The sequence below is a fragment of the Oratosquilla oratoria genome, chromosome 14 (genome assembly GCF_046742065.1).
Source record: "Oratosquilla oratoria isolate Oo_2021 chromosome 14, ASM4674206v1, whole genome shotgun sequence".
NCBI classification, from domain to species: domain Eukaryota; kingdom Metazoa; phylum Arthropoda; class Malacostraca; order Stomatopoda; family Squillidae; genus Oratosquilla; species Oratosquilla oratoria.
This window is the reverse complement of record NC_134790.1, coordinates 18,826,234-18,848,451: the sequence shown is the minus strand read 5'-3', so window position 1 is coordinate 18,848,451 and position 22,218 is coordinate 18,826,234. Positions and strand designations below refer to the sequence as shown.

Genomic DNA, 22,218 nt, shown 5'->3' with positions numbered 1-22,218 from the left:
GGAAGGTAGTCATAGATGGAATTTGATTTGTTTTAATCAAATGCATATTAGAAAACAAATGCTATGACTTAGCATTTGCTTAGGTAATTACAAAACCTGCCGAGCCTGCATTATCTCAACTTTCTCTGACGCTGCAATTCTCATTCATCTTCAATATTTTGAATGTCTCCATCTCTAAAGTAGATTTTTGGAACTTAGAACACCAAAATGGGACAAATAGTAAAGGATTATTTATTTGTGAAACAACCATATGACATTATTACTTTATTCCACAGTTCCATCTTTTTTATTACGGAAGTTACCTGAGTTGCATATCTTCACATTCCGCGTCATCAATATTCACTGTGCATGAGACATTCATGGATATATGTTTATCGATTATAAAATATGGAAATATTTTAATAAAATTTATTACACCCATTTTTTGCATAAACATTGAATCAATCACCTGCAATCATACACTGACATACTATAAATAAAAAAAAAATAACGAAATTATACGTGACGACCGACAGTATCAAACACACCCTGGATTTTTATGGGGGGAACAACAACTGCCTCCCCCTATACCGGACACCTGTCCTAGGGTGGGGGGGATCACCCTGAAATGATGCCCGAGGCTTAGAAGATGGCTGGAGTATCCTGGCCCTTTTCTTCAACAATTCCAGCAGATGCCCCTCTACTCAGCAGGATATAGTTTAGAAGTTGATAGAAATTTGGATGTTCCACAAATAGATTTTGGGGACCAGCAGGTGGCAAGACTTTAGGATGGATTGGATGTTATGAACTGTATTGTACTGGGGTTCTATGTGGACAATCTGAAGTCACCATTGTACATCATATTTCTTGCATTGGTCTGGTTAGTCGAGGGTGTTTATAGTTTCATTGAGACTTGCTTTTTTCCAAGAAGCTGTAGAGATGATAGAAATATCATGAAGCAAACATCATAAAAAATTTATCACCCAGAATATGGTGTCGCATCATTGTTGTTTCAGAGGGTAGATAAAAGAGTAGGGAGTTGTTACAATATTGTGTAAATCATTCTAGTAGTATGTGTGGTATTGAGAGGGTAGGTAGATAAGTGTTATAACATTTTAGGTGGGAAGAGGTGTGTGTCCCTAGTTGTTTCTTGTAAACAGATGCTCTTGGGTTTATATTGCTGGGGAAGGATATACAAGTTTTACCAGTTTGGAATGAGGCTGCAGCAGTTCCACTGTATGATGGAGTGCATTATTGTTTCATTTCCTGTGATATGGTTGTTTTGGGTTCTACTCCTCTTCGGGTTTCACTGAAGTTGATGCATTCTAAGCCTCAGAGGACTTATTTGTCAAACTGGTATATTGTACAGTTGGGAAGATGATGCAAGGTGATCTTGGAGTTTGAGCATAGGCTACCATGTGTGTGGGCTGAGTAATGTACACATATACCTTCTACGTGGCTACATCGTTGTCTAGTATGTCCAAAGTGCTGGCAGTTGAAGCGACAGTGAAGTCATGGATAATAACCCTCTACTTCATTTCTTAGATAACCCATGGTTGATTAGGTCGGAAGTTCCGGTTGAGTGGTCACTATTAGTTTTGTGGATATTGATCTTTGTACTCACTCATGGCCCTCCTAACTCAATACACTTATATTACTTTAGATCATCTTGCCATTCTTTCCATTAACCACTTTGGTGTCATGAAGTGGAAGTCGGTACATGAGGATGCCAGTATTTTGATATATATATTTTTTGTAGTTGTACATAAGTTACCCCCAGATTTTGTGTGACACTCCAGTGGTGGAAATGTGGACCACTCCATCACTGGTGCCAAATGATCTATGTGGTGATGCTTGGATTGGGGCATCCACCAGAATTGTTAGGGCTTCAACTTTGTCATACTGTGCTCTTATTCCCAGTTCCACTGTTAGTCTCTCCCCTGGAGCCTCATATCATGGGGAGCTCCACACTTTTCTTCAAACCTGCCATACACTTTTATGGGGCACCTGTCACTGACTCATTATTAGTAGACTTCAAAACCAAGTATCCTGAGTAGTCCAGACTAGGTCCACTTCACCTCAGCATGGGTCAAGTTGGCAGCTGTTATGGCTGGGCAAACTCAGAAATTCAACATCACTCTGCAGAATCAGGGTTGCAGTCACTGACTGTGCCACCTGGGTCTGTTGATAGTGTTTATGGCTGTGAGTAGAGTAGATCTTGAAAAGGGCTGCTCAGTTGTGTTGACTGTTGCCAAGCTGTTTTGCTCCTAGTCCCATGACAGACCAACCACAGCACCTATTGGGGTTGTGAACACGGGCTTCTAGAGATCACCATCTCTTGCCCCTACTGTCACACACCATCACTTGAGGACTTTTGGCTGTTAGTTGGAAGAATGATGACATTGTTTATTAGTGGAAGAGAAGTTTGACAGTGACTGATTAGACTGTCAGTAGTCACTGCCTCATTCTCTGTATCAACTCCCAGATGGGAGTCAATCCCTGGGCACCACAAGGAAGTGGTGAGGCAGCAATTGGCTTTCCTGCTTTTGAATCCTCCTTTGAGATCTTATCTTCCTCATCTTGGGCAGAAAATGAGACGGAGAAGGCTGCAAAACCTAAAAATGGGATTCACAGCAAACAGGGAAAGTCTCACCCCAATTTCAAGATGGAAAAGTGCTTGTTCAACACTTCATGAGTCCGAGATGATTATATAAAAAGTGATGTGGGACCTGTGGATTATATACAGGGTAGTAAATAATAGCAAAGACAGTTCAGTAGTGAAGACTTGAGGGGGTAAGGGATATAGATTTTTTTCTGTTGGTACAGGATTTAAACTGGTTTGATAAAATAATAAACTAAATGGTGAAAAGGAAATTAATTTATTTTTTACTGATTGTGGCCAATATAAGAATAAGTAAATAAACCCTGTATAGGAAAGATAAATATTAATTTACTACTATTCATTTATCTAATCTAAATTTATACTATCAAATTTCATAAGCTGGGTCAGTCATGAAGTTTGCTGAAAATCTCACAGGAGTCAACATGACATTGTATACCTCTCCAACTTTTTCTGATTGATCTGAATAGGCCAATATGACATCATTTCTTCACCTAACATCTTTCCACACAAGCACTTTTTATATTTCAGACTTGAACATAACATAAGAAGACCCGTATATTCAGGGATGACTTTGTTACACAATGTTCCTTGGTGGACAGCTTGTGAGTACACCCCTTGCCCCTTTCACCATCTCACCCAACTTCAGTGTCTACTTCATTCAAACAATCACTTCTTGAAGAACTCCCCACCTTCTATCCATTCTCCTTAACCACCAGTTCACTATACCCAGTATGCTTATCAAATTCTCTCCCCAGAACAAGTCCCTGGGGTTCCCCCAGAGCTACCTCCATTGTGGTCTGAACCATGAGGTTCCCAACTAGATGTCCTCCAACGGTTCGGCCTGTATTGTCAGCAAGGGTGATGTGGAGGTGTGTACCCTCTTGGCTCAAAGTTCCAGTCATGCTCAGAACTTCGAAGTATTTGTATAGTGTCTCAATCTGTGGAGAAAGAAGGTTGCCTTTATGAAAAATTAAATAAGAATAGGAGAAGGTTTTACAGATATAATTAAGTGATGATTACAGCAGCTGACATGACCAATGTTTGAGGTATGCTGGACCAATTTGGTGAGGTTCCCACTCCTCATTTCCATGAGAAGTTACCTCTTGACTCCTCCATGGCCCCAAACTTCACTACCCAATGTCATTATTATGTCAGTTCATGCTGGTTTGTCACACAGTTTCCAGGCTATTAAGCACACTTTTGTGACCATTACTCTCAAAATATGTCTTTTCACTAAAGTGAGTTAAATCTTTGTAAGAGTAACAGATATGATGCATAAAGTATTATCTGTCTATAACAGGATGAAGCCCTTGGTATATATTATCTATAACAGAACTGAGACACAAAACAGTGGATAGTCAAAACTAAATACTGAGCGTTAACATGCAAAAGACAAAATTCTCCACTGCATTAATTGCTACTGAGTGTTTTATCTCAATTTTCATGAATATAGGTGGTGAGGGAAAGTTGTCATATATCGATCAAACAGTCATTCAAATTGTTGCCCCACATCTTTCTTGCAAGAGACCCACAGCTCCCAGGTAACTGGCAACAACCTCTGGATTAATCAAAAAATCACTCACTAAAGATATTGTATTGTCTGGGTAAAGCTTGAGTATGACAATATAAGAATTGTTAGGTGTTGCAATGGCACCATCATCCAGCACTAAGACAATACCAACACAAACAGCCTGATCAAAGTAACAAACTGTTGCAGATACAATCATCAGACAGAAGAATCTGAACAGCTCATCTTACCCTGCCCTACCCTACCTATATACAGACAGCACAATATTTTTCCTTTAGTGACTTACGGGCCAATCTGGTAGCTGCTGCCTGTTACCTGTGAGTAATGGGTCTCTTGTAAGAGAGATCTGGAGTAATAAACTGATTGGTTCCCAGGAAGGTCTATGGGAATGTCCCAAGGACCATTGCCAGCCACTATTGGGGTGCAGGATTCAAGTCAACAGAATCATGAGGTAACAATTATCATTATATCCATGAAGCCAGTCACAGAAGATATGGATGCAGGTCACTGACACAGAAGTCTTGACTCAGACTGTTCATGATCTCTGAAGAAGACCCCAACACATGAAGGAACCCCAGACTTACGGTATTTGTGGTCCCATCAGGATCCGAGGCATAGCGAAGAGTCACAGATTTCACAGATCCACAGCATGACAACACAAACACACCAGAGGGTGTGTTCTTCTTCACATAGTCCTCCAAGAAACTCTTAGCCTGATCAAAAGAAAAGATGAGGAACCTCAAAATCTGTGACAGAAGAATTCCCACAATTAGGGTGACATACATCATGGATTTTATTTAGATTGAAGACACAGTAGCTAGCAACAGCATTTGGACTTTCCAAAAGATCTCTCAAGGAAGAAATTTCTTTGTTAACTAGAGTGGGTCTGTTTCTGTGTCATCTCTTTATAGCAGAGAGGAGGAGGGGAGCAACCACTGATGGTCAGTTCTCCTTCAAGGAGAATGTAGAGGGACAATAGTTAAATTTGAAAGAGAAATCTTAGGCCAGTTATTGAGAGTGAGTGCCAGCCCTCTGAAGCTGCAACTCCAAGTGGAGGTACATGTATTGATAAGTAAAATGGTAAACAGGTACCTACAACAGGTTCCTGGGCAGTATATTATATGTTCTTTATATTCTTTGTGGTGACTGTACCTGGGGCATCTCGTGGCTGTTATCAGGTCATTTCTGAGTATGTACTGTTTCAGTGTTGGATTACGACCTATGTATAAGTACATACATACATATACCAAAGACTTTTTCCCCCTTACACGGGGTGTAGCCAAAAAGAAAAAGGCATAGAAATCACTCCCAGCCATTTCATTTCCTGTATATTCCACTCTCCCCCACCCTCCTATCTTGGCACCTCCTGGATGACGGGTCATCCCTGCATCCTGTCCACTGCCCTGGGTCAGAAGCAGTGTCACAAGACACAGCACATCCACAGCAAGGCCGCTTCATAATTTCGGCGACCCCCCCCTCTCTGTCCCCTCATGCAGGAAAGGAGAAAACGGGGAGAAATCCCTTTGGGCTGCGTCAAATTTTTCTCATACATACTTCCTCACCCCCCATCCCCCACCCACTCCCCCTCATGCATCACAGCCTCATCTATACACAACCCTTTTCCATTCACCCCTATCTTCTGTCCTCTCCCATCCTTCCTCTACAGACATTCCTCTCTTTTGTAAAGCCCCTTTCACCCCATCCATCCATCTCATCCAAGGACGCCTCCTCATATTCACTCCTTCCACCTCCGCCTTCCACACTTCTTTTACTAATCTTTCTTCACTCATTCTTTCCATGTGTCCAAACCATCCTAATACTCTTTCATCAACCCTATCTCCCAGCTCCCTTTCCACCCCTGTTCTCCTCACCTCCTCATTTCTCACTCTATCTAGCCTAGTAACCCCTATCATACTTCTCAGACATTTCATCTCAAACACATTCAAACTCCTTCTCTCTTCCTCTCTCATGTTCCATGTTTCTGCACCGTACATTGCTGTTGGCACAATCACTCCTTCATATAACCTCCTCTTAGCATCCATTCCCAAATGTCTATTTCTCATTACACTTTTTAATCCACCAAGGCATTTACTCGCTTCTCTCAATCTACATTCTACCTCCACCCCCATGCCTCCCTTTCCTGTCACATTTGCACCCAAGTATCTGAAACTATCCACTTCCTCCAGTTTCTCACCCTTAATATTCACTTCCAGTCTACTGTCACTCTCTCCCCTTGTATATCTCATCACCTTACTTTTGCCCACATTTATCTTCAGCTTCCTTCTTTAACACACCTTCTCAAATTGTCACTAACTTCCTCAATCCCTCCTCTGATCCTGCTACAAGTGCAGTGTCGTCAGCAAACAACAGCTGGTGTGTCAAGGGGCACTGAGCAAAGAAGGTAGAAGGCAGGAGATAGGGATGACTGGGGAATGGCTGTGTATAGATGGTACTCTGATGCAAGGAAGGAAGGGAGGGGGTGGGTAGGGGGGGAGTGGTTATGTGTGAATGATATTTTGATGCACCCTGAAGGAATTTCTCCCAGTCTTCTCTTTTTCTGCATGAGGGGATGAAGAGAGGGGAAGGGGACTTCAATAAAGTGAAGCAACCTTGCTGTGGATGTGCTGTGTCTTACTGCATTGCTTCTGACCCAGGGCAGTTGGTGGGATACAGGGATGACCTGTCATCCATGAGGAGCTAAGATGAGAGGGAGGAAAGGGTGGTGGATGGGAGTGGACTGGGTAGGAATGAAATGAGTGGGAATGGATATATACCTTTTAATTTGGCTACCCCCTGGTAAGGGGTAAAGAAAAGCCCTTGGTATATAGATAGACCGTGTAATGGAAGGGTTTTCTCTTCAGGGCTTATGTCTGTAGGTACCTGATTTTGTATTGAATTTGTTGGTATCAATAGTGTCTGTTTAGTAATCTATGTGCACATGTTTTTGAAAGGTGTTGTGGGGTGCAGGAGGCAGGTTATGGAAAATGTCTGGGTAGTATCCTTTGGGTGCTGTTTTAACCTATAGGCATAGGTTGTGAGATGCATTACAAAGACTTTAGTTTGAGGGCTTTTTGACAAAACTGTGTCAATCATTGATATGTACTGCTCTATGGAAAGGATTTTTGCTCTCATTTAATCATATACTGAGGAACCAATGATGGAAGCTTGCACATGGTCATCTTCCAAGATTACAATCAGAAAGAATTTCCCTGCAACTCATCTTCAGATATAAAGACACCTATATCTGGAGGTGGCACCTGGTCTCCTGCCATGCCCAAGCCCTATATTTTCTTAATACAGTAAGTCCCCATTATACGGTACATATGCATTCCTGAAAACCTTACCACAAATTGAAATGACCATATACCGAACCCATTTTAACATGTAATAATAGGATATGGCAGACGTACCTTCTCCCTGCTCTTTCCTCTTCAAAACACAAGTGGATACCATATCTGTGAATTTTTCTAACTGTAAATAGAATCGAGGGTAGTAATTACCAAATACCGTAACTGTGAATCTACCAGATAAAGAATTACTGTATAAGGAGGAATCACTGTATAATGACAGCTGGCAACCTTCAGCCCTTCTCTCCTCTTTCTCCTACCCACTGGTGACACAAAAACTTATCCACACTAATGGCACAATAACCCAATCTTTCTTATTGGAAAAATCTATGGGAGGACCTGAGAACAATTGTTGACTACTGTGGGGCTGTGGATATCCAGTCAGTGAAACTCAAGGCAAAAATGACTAGTTTTGTATTGATAGTATTTCCATGCATTCATGGCAGTCATTAATAAGCTATAGTATGGTTTGGGCATCCATTGCTAAGAGAACAGAATGCTACATGAGAGATCAATGACAGGTAACTTGCATGTGGTGATTCTGCAAGATGGACAGTAATGTTGCCCATTTTCAAAACTCGTCAACCTCCTAACCTCCATCAGGAGGTGCAACCCTGAAAGACTGGCACTCGGTCTCTGAACTGGACTCAAGATCTCTCTTTATCAACTTCAACTATACTTCTTACATTTTTCACAAATGAAGAGCTAATAACTACTTGCTGCCTTTGCCTCCCACTTTCTGCCAGCCAGAGACATGGACAAAGTCTCCCACACTACAACAACAAAACAGAAAAGGTCTCGGGTTTCTTTCCACGTAGATCTGTGGGAAGGCCCAAGATCCATTGTCAGCTGCTGCAGGGCTACAAGTTTTCTACTTATTGAAACTCAAGACAACATATAATCAATTAGTTAAAAGATTATCACTAAATGAATGTTTTTCTTTTTTAACTATCAAATATTTGGCAACTTACCTCTGCACCTGGACAAATCCTTAAGGCATGCAGCTTCATTTTTTGCGAGAGCAGTTATCCAAACATCGATCTGGAAAATTAGTGTTGAATGTAATTATACAATAATTCATGATCTGGGATCAGTCACGTCACTAAAGCCCCTACATATCAACTCTATAAAACTTATGCAGCCAATACCTTATATGGGCCTTATAAAGGGAGTGGCTAAGGCAAAATATACAACCACTCTGCACCCATCCAGAAACCTATTTGTTGTCCTTTCCATTTCAGACTCACAGATGAAGGACTCTGATAGCATAGGTAGACCAACAAAGTCATGACCATGGATGTGTTGTGAAAATAGATGATATAAACAAAAGTAATTTGTGTCAAAATTTAGCATCTGACACCCAGATGTGAAGCAAAATAGGTTGTGCATGGGAGTGACGAATATGGGATACTTTATGCAAATTATTAAAAATTATGATAAGAGTAATGAAGGAGGCAGTCAAAAAGTAAAGATTATATGAGGGTATAGGTCAAATATCTAAGTCTTGTTTAGTTAGAAAATATTCAAGAAAGGGAAATGATTATACTTGAACATGTGTTTTGTGGATCTGGTGAAGACATTATAGTATACAGGAAAGTAGTACGGGAGAACATGAGTATGTATAGAGTTTGAGGACCCAAACAAGAGAAGGGGGGAGGGGGGAAATTGAATTTTTTTTCTAGAATTCTTCACTGATTTGATAAAAAACAAAGTATTTTCAAGCTAGAATAACTTTTACTTTTAAACTGAAGTATTTCATATCTTGATTTGTTCTTTATCTTATAAATCTGCTAAAGACTCATCTTTGAAGGTAATTTCTGACATTCATTCTAAAACCCAATTTGGTTCCTTCTCCTATATTTATTAAGTGTAGCATACAAAAATGGAACTATATTTGTCAAGTCCTGTCTATTATTCTCCAGCTATCATATTTCATTCAAATTCTTGCATGGTTCCAGCTTTAGTATCTATTGCAGATGATTAATCATCCATATAGAAAACTATTCTTTTTACATAACTTGTATCCATGACTGTTGGATATGGAGCATCATTGAAAAGCTGGCGCCTCTTGGGAATTGAACATAGGACCCTCCACTGTTTGGGCAGGTGTGCTTACCAATTACACTATGGTCGCCTCTTGTGACCACTCGCATATCTCCCTTCCCTACGTGATGGGTTACCATGTGGACATCCTAGGCTATTTCCCCTTTATAAGAGATTGACTGAGTCAAACCACACACCCAATATAATTACAAACAAATCCCATTCAATCACCTTTCCCATCTCAGCATCAAGTGCAGTGAAAGTCTGTGGAAAAGTGTGTACAGTATCTTATGAGAAACTAGGCAGTGGACAAATTCAAATGTTTGAGATCAATATTAATTTGAGATAGGGATGTATATCACTGTGGCTGTTTAAATTGCACAAAGAAATAGTAATGGGAGAAGTGAATGTCTGAAATTGGGGAGTTAAGCTGGAGAAAAATTGTCAAAAATAGATAATAACCAGTCATATGTTTGTGGCTATAACAGTGTTTTGCAAGCAGTCAGAGAAGTGCTTGAAGAGGATGATTTGCTTAGATATGATGAAGAAAAAATGGAAATTTTATGAGTCCAAAAAAATAAGGTTATGAGGGTAGCCAAGAGAGGAGGAACCCAAGGCTTATTCCCAGTTGAATGGGGAGAAAATGGAGTAAACAGTTGAAGTAGTAGTAATAATAATAATAATAAAGTTTTGTATAAGGCTTCAATAACTTGAAACTCACAGTCTCATATTAGTCATCATGACCAGCAACTTGTGATGAAACAGTACTGTAAACATATACAACAATGTCACCACACATTCTTCCTCATGCATTCCAGGGAGCTATACAGCCATATTTCTAGAGTATGTAGAGTGGGGAATGGAGTGCCTCATGATTTATGTGGTATATATTTGCAGTTTTCAAGTCCTAACAAGATTTCTTTAGAAGAAACATTTGACTGTTGTCAGTATTGCAATGCATGTTTATCTAATTGTATTTGTATTCAACTATAATATACAGGATAAAAGCTATAGTAATGGAGTTCCCTTCTGTGTTTCCATGGTTAGAATAATTATTTTAATTTGTTTATGTTGTCAGAATGTTTTTTTCCCTCAATCTTGTTTTATACATCAGTTTGGAAAGCTGTATTAAAATAATTCCTTTTCGTGTTCTGTTTTTTTCCACACAATCTTCTCATTATACGTACACCTTTTATCATCCTGAACACTGTCATCACATTACATTCTTCACTCACAACTATCTCCAGCCTCCTCTCTTTGCTGTTCAACAGACATTCCCCTCCTCAAAATCCCTTTCACCCTATCCTTCTCTTTCTTTGTCGTCCCCCTCAAGTTCACTCTAACCACCTCAGCCATCCATTCATATTATTATTCTCCACACATTAGCATATGGAGTGGTTATAACAACAATTATGATAAAAACTGTACTAGCTTGTGGAAATAAGAAATTTGATACTAAGTCAACCCATGTTGTTTTCTTGTCCAGAAAATGGGACACATTTATTTTCGGGCAGTTATAACCTCGCCTAACCTCAGAAATACCCTAAACTGGGGAACTGACATTGAATTCGCTTTCTTCGTGAAGTAACGGAATGAATGGTTGGGAAATAGCAGCTCAGACTTTGGCGGTAGAACTTGGCAGCTTCAATTGGTATATTATTATTATTTTGTCCTCCAAACTGTTCGCAAAGTAATTACCTAGCCAAACATTGGCGCAAGCGGTCTCACTAAACGCCGACCAAAGTCGACCAACGCCGACCAAAACCGACCAAAACCACACAATGACGGTTTTTGCTCAAATGCATAATTTATACATAAAAAATAGCATATGGTTGCATTATTTGACCTATTTTCTTTAAAATGTGTGATTTCCATGTAAAATGATCAAAGAGAAGTTACGTTTTTATCCTCTGCAAAATTACCAACCGGCAACCAACGCCGACCAAACCCAAACAATGACGGCTTTTGCTCAAATTTATAATTTTAAATAAAAATTAGCATATGGTTGCATTATTTGACCTATTTTCTTTAAAATGTGTGATTTCCATGTAAAATGATCAAAGAGAAGTTACGTTTTTATCCTCTGCAAAATTACCAACCGCCGACCAACGTCGACCAAAACCACATAATGACTGTTTATGCCCAAATGCATAATTTATATGTAAGAAATAGCATATGGTTGCATTATTTGACCTATTTTCTTTAAAATGTGTGAATTCCATGTAAAATCATCAAAGAGAAGTTACGTTTTTGTCATTTGAGCAAAAGCCGTCTTTGTTTGGGTTTGGTCGGCGTTGGTTGCCGGTTGGTAATTTTGCAGAGGATAAAAACTAACTTCTATTTGATCATTTTACATGGAAATCACACATTTTAAAGAAAATAGGTCAAATAATGCAACCATATACTATTTTTTATATACAAACTATGCATTTGAGCAAAAACCATCATTGTGTGGTTTTGGTCGGCTTTGGTCGGCGTTTAGTGAGACCCGGCGCAAGAGTTAAGATGTCGTCTTTGGCGTCTCGCCACAAACGTTTGTATGACTACTTAGATCTTAATCCATGGACAAATTTAACAAAAGGATGTTTTACATTCCAGTGTTTGTAACTCTCCTTATCCTGGTTATAAAATGCCTCCCCTTCCTATTATTTTTTGTAAATATTCTGGGGAGAATATATTTAATGATAATTGGCAATAATGTTTCTTTTTTACACTGTAAAATCGAGCCAACGTCATCCACAGGATACTTCTAATACAAATCACCAAATTTGATAAAGTTGCTCAAATGTTTCCTCCTTACAAATTGTGGTTCGTCAATTTCTATATTAAATCCATGTCCACCTATTGGCTCCTGATTCTCGTACTAAAAGAAAAAAAAAATCCTCTAATCTATACCTTTGGTTTTAGATTTGCCCAACTAAAGGTACGGTTACACCAGTGAACGGATGGGTTGGCTTCCGAATCTAGGGCAGCGTTGCCTGTATTCCAGACCCTATTTTTCCACACGTTTTCTTTGATCGAAAACTGAACAGTGACTAAGCTATTCCACGTTTGTGATTGACGGAATTTCTATCGGCATAACGGACACACACAACAATGTGGAATAGGAGTGTTGCCACCAACATATTTCTCTAAACATTAGATGAGAAAGAAAACACATAAATAATACTATTGAAGCATATACCATTATAAACCGATGAATATTAGAATACCGCTAATTCTTTCCCTAATAAGGTAAATGATGATAACGTAAAATAATTATTTTACTGAACAAAAATCACCTAATAGTTCCTCCTTTTAAAGGGTCTTAAGAGTTGTCTGACCTATCACTGTCATAGTCACCGTCGTATTCAAATTGTAGCACTTGTGATTGTGAAGAGGGATCCGAGTCTGAGGAGGTAGTACGTATATGGATTCTCTACGGTATTTTCTTGATCAATATTACTATCACTGAGGAAATCTCTGTCAGGGTTTTCCCCAGTACTACTGACATAGTCTTCGCTAAGATCTTCTACTGTATGGATCGGAAACTCGTCATTTGGCTCATAAAAACGTAGCACACTTTGGTCGTCGCTACTAGTATTTTCTGGGTCATTCTCTTGATTTTCTGTATTTGGGGAATCCTCTGTATGGAAAAGCTCTTCAGTTGGTCCATCATTGTTTATCTCATTTTGGTCGTCATTACTAGTATTTTCTGATTCATTCTGCTGATTTTCTGTATTTAGGTTATCCTCTGTATGGAAAAGCTCTTCACTTGGTCCATCATTATTTACCTCATTTTCACATACCTTGAGTTGCGACACCTCCGTTTCAGCTGAATAACTGGACCTCACAAACCTACACCTTGACCATGTTATCTTCCTCTGCTAAGCACCCTTCTCTTGTATCATTGCAATTTTACGACTGTTAGTGTATAGATATAGATATTTAATGGAAAATTTGGTTATCAGCAATCCATTTTACGTATAACATTAACTAAACATAACTTTGCACACAATAAGCTAGAGGCCCCAGAGCAGATAGAAAATGTGGAAATATTTTTCCACACTGTGTAGTAATCCGTCCACGTTATCCACGCCAGTTGCCAACACTCGTTAGATTCCGTCACCATGAGCGATATTTCCACGAAACGGCAACGCTGTGTGGGTGTTGGGTTGCTTGAAGTCCCGTCGTTACCAACTAGTATTTATCGTTGCACATAAATTTAGTAACACTGCAAGGTGTAACACACACAAATACAGAACATAAATCACTTGTTCCCATCGTGTTTATCGAGAAACAAAAGCAAGTCAAGAAACCAGGTTTATTCACTGCAGTAATAAAACAAAGTCACTCGTAATCGTTTGAATTGGCAACACTTCTAACATGGTGAAACTCGTGGAAGGGGTTCCCCTTAAGTGAATAAAATGACATTGCAGCGTCTGGATAAAAATCATTCCATTCGTAAAAAGAACAGCGATAGGGTCAATCCATTGTGTAGGGATTCAGTAAACGCGACGTAAGTACTTGTTGATTAGTTGGGCGAGCTAAGCCCCGTGACGTCATAGAAGTTCAGCTTTCCCAACCTCCAGGGAACCTATTTCTTCCACTTTTAGACCTACTTGGTGCCCCGGACGAACTGAAACGCAAGTGGTAGATCACTTTCACATCCTTAACTAACAGGAATACATAATTCAGCGACGTTTTGGAACACACTGTGACAATTCATTTGTTCAAACCCTGCCTGGTTCGCAGTTCACCAATTCCCACTAACCCTTTGCCTCAGGAAAAAAAAAATATATAGCTCTTCATTTCTTCTATTCCCCTCTTTATAGACAAAGGAGGTTTTTATGACAACACTTCGGATAGAAGAGCTGTTTGTGGCTGTAAAAATACTCTTTTCACTAATATTTTCATCCCCAACTGGAAACTCTGATTCTTTTCTGGCTAACGCCAAGTGACTCCATGTGGCTGGCTACCACATCATGGTCAGTGATAAGTGAGTCCTTAAGTGAAGTAATAACAACGGGCGTTTCAATCTCTTCAGGACTGGATTATGGATTATGGATTAGCTAGGTAAGACCATCCGCTCGCGCGGGATCGTTTTTTTTGGGAGGGGAAGAATGTCTGTAAGAAAATGAAAAAGATAGTAGTGCATAAAAGAGGGCTATTGCCAGCGCGCTTTTTCGTGAGCGATTAGGGGCGGTTGGTGGTCGTGGCTCGGAAGAAATGGGCAGGAGACTTGGGGTTGGAGACTGGGATTAATGTGTAACCGTGAGGACTTATTGTACAAATACAAATACAAAAAGGGGGATAGATAGTTTGAAGCAGGGTGTAATGAGGGGGGCGGGGGATATTAGTAGAAGACGTCAACATTGAAAATGAAGGAAGTTAAGTGGAACAGAGTGGGGCAGACCCACTTGTATGTTTTTTTTATTAAATGGTTAGTGGGACGCATTGAGGATTGACCAGGGGGTGAGTTCGGATTTTTTTTTTTTTTTTTTTTTTTTTTTTAGTTACTCTGTCGTTTACATGCATATTGATTGATAACAAGTGCGATTTCTAACCGGCTCCTGTGGGAGTCTGTGATGTTATTGATTATTTTTTCGATTTATTTATCTATTTACTTACATTACATTAGGGGTATATTCTTGGAGGATTTTGAAAAATTGCCACATGAACAATGCAGGAGACAGTTTCAGAAATACATATGGTTGAATTTCTTGAGCCCATCTCAAGTCACTTGTCATAGGTTGTTCTTGTGACCTCCGGTCACCAAGTAAAATCACGTTCACAGGCAGGATGTGCTTCCTTTTTCTTTGTACTGATTTTCGTTGGGCATGCTCCTTTCAGAGCTCACTCAAAATAGACAAACATTTATTGTAATGAGTTTCTTCCACAGTCGTTGCAGCCCGGGATATGTATATTGCAATTTGCAACTGAATACGCCTAATGACATATTTTTTCGCTTTATATCTAAAATGAAAATACAATGTAACCATTTCATTAAACGAGTGAATTTTATACTATATTTCATATATAAATGTCAGTCCTACAATTTAAATTGATTTTACTGATTACAACTTATGTACAATCAATACTGACAGTCATGCCAGACAATGTCATGTCGATAATTTTTAGTGCACCATTCTTGGCGCATCGTAAACGAAGTAATTTGTGTCAAACATTGGAGTAACCCACACAGAAACACCCATGACAAACATATGAAATAGAAGATAACATACGACTGTAGCACGATTGACATTGTTAGAGGCGCTGGTCCACGGTCTACAATAAAAACAACAATAAAACTCATCCTACACTTTGCATTCATAACGAAATGGAAGATTCTGTAGGAGTCGATTTTGTTATAAGGACTGCGCTGCAAATTCCCGGAAAGTTTTTGGTTCATGTACGTCTACGTTTGTGTTCGATTCGTTGCAACGGAGGCTTAGTCTTACTCAGTTTTGTTATCCACTTCCTTCGATGACAAGAGAATTCTCTGTCGGGGTTAGTTCAAAATTTTTGATGTTCTGATATCATTCGCCGTCTTAATTAGGTCTTCTTGCTTCTCGGGGTTTTATTCGCTTGCTTTGCCTTGACACTATTCACACCTTATTTCAGTCTGTATTCATTGCTCACTAATTTCGGTTGTTGATCATAGTTCCTCTCAAAGAGAAATGCCTTTATAACTGTATTTTCACTTCTTGAAGTGTGTGTTGTATCTGTCACACTCCTGTATGATTTTTTTTTTCTAATACATATGCATATTTGTGGACTACATTCTAAGACTGAGTGCGTGATTTTTTGGCTTCAAAAGTCCATCTCTTATTTATTAAGCTATATAAATCACTAGTTCGTCCACATTTGAAATATGCTGTTTCCGTATGGTCAACGCATCTCATTAAAGACATTGGCAGATTGGAGAAAGTACAACGGCGAGCCACAAAACAGATTCCAAATGTAAAAAATAAACGATGCGCAAATCGACGAAAATATATAAATCTATTTTACCTTAAAAAAGCGTAGACTCAGAGGTGATTTCATACAGGTTTTTAAGATTCGAAAGGTAACTGACAACATCAAAAGTGACAAAAGCTTCGCACTGAATGAGATTCCGACAAGAAATAATGGTCTGAAACTATTAGGAAATATATTTAATTTGGAAGTGAGTAGAAATAATTTTGCCAGCCATGTAGTTAATGAATGGAATAAACTTACTGCAGAGCCAGTACAATGTAGTTCAGTTCAAAGCTTTAAAACTCGTTTAGAAAAACACCTAAGCAAGATGCTGTAATGCCTCTCATTTATTTTATATCATATGTCTATTTGTTTATTACTACAAGGGATTACAAAGGCGGAGAATGCCGACAGGAGACCTTTTGGTCCATAACTAGGTCGGATGCAAAAAGATATATATAATACTGATAAAAAAATAATATAAGATAAATAGAATAAAATAAAAATTATAAATATATAAGTAATAATAAATAAAATAAATGCATAGGTATACTTAAATTATAAGCAAACAGGTAAATAGTAAACAATAATAGATTGAAAGTTAAATAATGATAATTGAAAATCAAGCAAATAATAAACAAACAGACAAATAATAACAAACAAATAATATAAAATAAATGGTAGTCATTACAGCATCTTGCTTAGATGTTTATCTAAAGTTCTAAACAAATCTTAAAGCTTTGAACTGAACTACATTGCACTGCCTCTGCAGGAAGTATATTCCATTCACTAACTACACGGTGGGCGAAGCTATTTCTACCCACTTCCTAATTAAATCTATTTCCGGACAGTTTGAGTCCATTATTTCTTGTCGGATTCTCATTCAATGAAAAATGTTGACACTTCTGATGTTGTCAATCCCCTTTAGACTCTTAAAGACCTGTATCAAGTCACCTCTGATTCATATGTTTTAGTCGATTTTCGTATGATTTATTTTTGATATTTGGAATCAGTTTTGTGGCTCGCCGTTGTACTTCTTCCAATCTGTCAATGTCTTTAATGAGATTCGGTGGCCATAGGGAAACAGTATATTCCAAATGTGGACGAACTAACGATTTATATAGATTGTCAATGAGAGATGGGCTTTTGAAGTCACAAGATCGCGCAATCAGTCCTAGAATATTAGTTACTTTCTCAGAGGCTGAAATAAACTGCTTAGATGATTTGAGATTGTTACTCATAATTACCCCGAGTTCCTTCTCACTATCCACTTCTGTTAACGAATTCCTAAATAACTTGTTATCGTACATATATACATACATACATATACCAAAGTCTTTTTCCCCTTTACATGGGAGGTAGCCAAAAGAGAAAGGCATAGAAACCACTCCCACCCATTCCATCCCCTACATACTTCACTCCTCTCCACCCTCCTCCCTCTGTCTCATCTTGGCATCTCCTGGATGACGGGTCATCCCTGCACCCTGTCAACTGTCCTGGGTCAGAAGCAGTGTCGCAAGACACAGCACATCCACAGCAAGGCCACTTCATTAATTCGGCGACCCCCCTCTCTCCGTCCCCTTATGCAGAAAAGGGAAAACAGGGAGATATCCCTTCAGGCTGCGTCAACTTATTTCTCATACATACTCCCTCATCCCCATCCCCCATCCACTCCCCCTCATGCATCACAGCATCATCCATACATAACCCTTCTCCATTCACCCCTATCTTCTGTCCTCTCCCGTCCTTCCTCAACAGACATCCTTCTCTTTCGCAATGCCCCTTTTACCCCATCCATCCATCTCATCCTAGGACGCCCCCTCATGTTCACTCCTTCCACCTCTGCCTTCCACACCTCTTTTACTAATCTTTCTTCACTCATTCTTTCCATGTGTCCAAACCATCCTGATACTCTTTCATCAACCCTATCTCCCAGCTACCTTTCCACCCCTGTTCTCCTCCTCACCTCTTCATTTCTCACTCTATCTAGCCTAGTAACCCCTATCATACTTCTCAGACATTTCATCTCAAACACATTCAAACTTCTTCTCTCTTCCTCTCTTATGTTCCATGTTTCTGTCCCGTGCAATGCTCTTGGCACAATCACTCCTTCATATAACCTCCTCTTAGCATCCATTCCCAAATGTCTATTTCTCATTACACTTTTTATTCCAGCAAGGCATTTACTCGCTTCTCTCAATCTACATTCTACCTCCACCCCCACTCCTCCCTTTCCTGCCACATTCGCACCCAAGTATCTAAAACTATCCACTTCCTCCAGTCTCTCTCCCTTAATGCTCACTTCCAGCCTCCTGTCACTCTCTCCCCTTGTACATCTCATCACCTTACTTTTGCCCACATATATCTTCAGCTTCCTTCTTTCACACACCTTCTCAAACTCTGTCACTAACTTCCCCAATCCCTCCTCTGATCCTGGTACAAGCGTAGTGTCGTCAGCAAACAACAACTGGCTTGTATCCCACTCACTCCTTCATATAACCTCCTCTTAGCATCCATTCCCAAATGTCTATTTCTCTTTACACTTTTTATTCCAGCAAGGCATTTACTCGCTTCTCTCAATCTACATTCTACCTTCACCCCGACTCCTCCCTTTCCTGCCACATTCGCACCCAAGTATCTAAAACTATCCACTTCCTCCAATCTCTCTCCCTTAATGCTCACTTCCAGCCTCCTGTCACTCTCTCCCCTTGTACATCTCATCACCTTACTTTTGCCCACATTTATCTTCAGCTTCCTTCTTTCACACACCTTCTCAAACTCTGTCACTAACTTTCTCAATCCCTCCTCTGATCCTGCTACAAGCGCAGTGTCGTCAGCAAACAACAATTGGCTTATTTCCCACTTTTCCCCCATTTTCTTTAACCATCTCCAACCCTTGACCCACTACCCTGGCATTCACCTCTCGTACTACCCCATCCATGCATAGATTGAACAGCCAGGGCGACATAACACACCACTGACGAAGTCCCACCTTTACCTCAAACCACTCACTCTCTCCATTTCTAATCCTAAAACAAGCTCTACTACTCTCATAAAAACTCTTGACTGCTCTTAACAGCTTTCCTCCTATCCCATATATCTGCAATACCTCCCACAGTGCCTTCCTGTCTACCCTGTCATAAGTCTTTTCCAAATCCATAAAAGCCCAAAAAACATAATTACATTTTCATATAACTTTCTCACATATCTGTCTTACCACAAAAATCTGATCTACACAACCCCTACCTGTCCTAAAACCACACTGTTCCTCACTAATTACTCCCTCTGTTCCTCTCCTAATTCTCTCAATCAAGACCCTCCCATAAACCTTTCCAACTACACTCAACAAGCTAATCCCTCTGAAAATAGCACACTCACACTTGTCCCCCTTTCTACCCTCTCTTAAACAAACATTAAGTAACCTCACCAGCCAATCCACCATAACTGTACCTCCTTTTTTCAGGAATTCTGCATGGCATGCATCCAACCTAGCTGCCTTACCTACTCTCATCACTTAACAGCTGCTTTCACTTCATGTTTCCCTATTTCTCCTCCATTTTCCTCACTCATCACTCTCATTTTCTTAGCGCTTCCCACTGCAACTACCTTTCCATCCTTATCTTACTTCACATTTAGCAACTCCCTAAAATATTTTGCCCACCTTCCTCTCACTGCCCTCTCTTCCATTATCATATCTCCATCTGCACATTTTACCTTTTCTTCTCTACTTGATTCGCCTCCTCTTCCTCTTTTAATTTCTTTCCAAAACATCTTTTTATACTTTCAAAAATTTCTGTCATACTCTTACCCCACTTCACATCTGCTCTCCTCTTTGCCTCCTATATCTTATGCTTAACTTCCCTTCTCTTTATTTTGTACCTCTCATACGATTCCTTCGTCTTGATTTGTAACCAATCTATGAAAGGCTGCTTCTTCTCTTCTACACCCTTCTTTGCTTCCTCATCCCACCCCTCACTACCCATCCTTCTATTCCCTCCCGACCTCCTTGTTCCACACACCATCTTTGCACACCTTATGACTCCCTCCTTGAACCATTCCCATTCCTCCTCCACTCTTAGTTCTGTTCTATCCTTCACTCCCTCCCGCTCCTCTCTCAGCTTCTTCTTATACTCCTTCTCCTTTTCTTTCTCATTTAAGCAGCTAACTCTAAGTACCTCCCTACCTTCTGCCCTTTTCCTCTTTTTCCACCTGTTCTCCACTCTCAATTTACCTTCTACCAGAAAATTATCTGATATTCCCCCACTCTCTCCCCTTAAAACATGTATATCTTTAACTTTTCCTACCATACTCCGGGTCACCACTATATAGACATTAACGCTCTATATGCCAACCTTCTATCCACCACCCTCTCCCATATGTACTTATGTTTGACTGATCGCACTTACTGTTATTTTGACCTATGTGCATAACCTTGCATTTACTTGTGTTCAATTTCATTAGCCACTTTTCAGATCATTGCTGTAATTCATCTAAATCTTCTTGAATATCTAATTGATTTAAGTGATCATTTTCTATTCCGCAGGATTTTGTATCATCAGCAAATTTGGAGAACTCCACTCGTAACATTTTTCCATCTAGAAGTTTTGCCATTTAAAACAACTCTGTTTTCGATCATTCAAACAATTTCTAGTCCAACTTAATAGGTTACCACTTACTCCGTGTGAAGCTAATTTAGTAAGTATCCTTTCGTAGGGTGCGGTATCAAAAGCTTTTGCAAAGTCTAAATATATTCAATCTAATTGTTTCTTTTGTCATAATTCGAGATGACTATGTTGTAGAATTCGAGTAAGCTAGTCACGCAAGAACGTTTCCTTCTGAATCCATGCTAGCTATCATTTCTGAATCCATGTTGGCTATCATTAATTATTTATTTGATTATTAGTTATTATTATTTATCTGTCCATGTACTATTAATTACTATTTATATGTTTGTTTATTATTTAACGTTACATATGTATCTATTTATTTTATCTATCATTATTCATATAATTATTATTCTTATCTATTTGTATATAATTATTATAATTTTTTCTCATCTGACCTAGTTATGGACCAAAAGGTCTCCTGTCGGCATGCTTCTCCTTTGCAATCATGTGTGTGTGTGTGTGTATACATATACATACATACACACATTCATATATATGTATATATATATATATATATATATATATATATATATATATATATATATATGTCAACCACAATACACTTTAATTCTAAGCCATCAACATCTGATGAAGAAGAAATATGTGGATATATGTGTGCCTTTGCTCTTATTTCTCTCTTTTATTTTACTCATTTACTCATTATTTCACTTTAGTGTGTGTGTATGCTAAACGTGCTACACTTACATCTTAGATAGTTTTCTAGGGGAAGGGTTTTAATTTGTTGTACGTTTTAATGCTTATTGTGACGTTAAAGTTGGATAACATAGAAAACTTTTATTTAGATTAAATGGATATTTAAATAGATTAAAGTTACTCCTCAACAATGAATTTTCTGTTGTTTTCAGCTTAAATTCTAAGATAGATATAGATAGATAGATAGATAGACTTTATTTGGCAATGAATCAATGTACATGAAGTGCAAATAATGACAAGAACACATAGTTCGGAATAATAAAAGCAAATTGCCGAGGATAACACAAAAAGCATGTACGCTTATTTCCATTGTGGTCCTCATCAGATTGTTATTCTACACTAAGTCACACTGACAACATACGTAGGGGGTTAAGGGGA

The 22,218-nt window shown here is 39.1% G+C and overlaps 1 protein-coding gene across 6 annotated transcripts; it reads right to left on the bottom strand.

Moving 5' to 3' along the window:
- Positions 1-251: 251 nt before the first annotated feature.
- On the bottom strand, positions 252-12,554 carry LOC143032770 (bifunctional protein GlmU-like). 6 transcript variants are annotated; one of them, XM_076197782.1, is made up of 5 exons: positions 12,416-12,490; positions 8,449-8,518; positions 8,201-8,297; positions 4,715-4,843; positions 252-3,540 (listed from the first exon to the last, which is right to left on the bottom strand). In XM_076197782.1, exons 3-5 carry the CDS (start codon positions 8,231-8,233, stop codon positions 3,295-3,297), a joined length of 408 nt encoding a protein of 135 aa, XP_076053897.1. In that variant the 5' UTR covers positions 8,234-8,297; positions 8,449-8,518; positions 12,416-12,490; the 3' UTR covers positions 252-3,294. The 6 variants fall into 6 exon arrangements, with proteins under 6 accessions (XP_076053897.1, XP_076053891.1, XP_076053896.1 ...); XM_076197776.1 differs by lacking the exon at positions 8,201-8,297 and having other exon boundaries at positions 12,416-12,554; XM_076197781.1 differs by lacking the exons at positions 8,201-8,297; positions 12,416-12,490 and adding an exon at positions 12,321-12,342.
- Between the last annotated feature and the right edge of the window lie 9,664 nt (positions 12,555-22,218).

Coding starts and splice junctions, on each gene's coding strand:
- LOC143032770 (XM_076197776.1), bottom strand. CDS start 8,487: ATGAAGCTGCATGCCTTAAGGATTTGTCCAGGTGCAGAG. Junction 4,844..8,448: donor GGATTTGTCCAGGTGCAGAG/GTAAGTTGCCAA, acceptor TCTTTTGATCAG/GCTAAGAGTTTCTTGGAGGA. Junction 3,541..4,714: donor CTGATGGGACCACAAATACC/GTAAGTCTGGGG, acceptor CTTTCTCCACAG/ATTGAGACACTATACAAATA.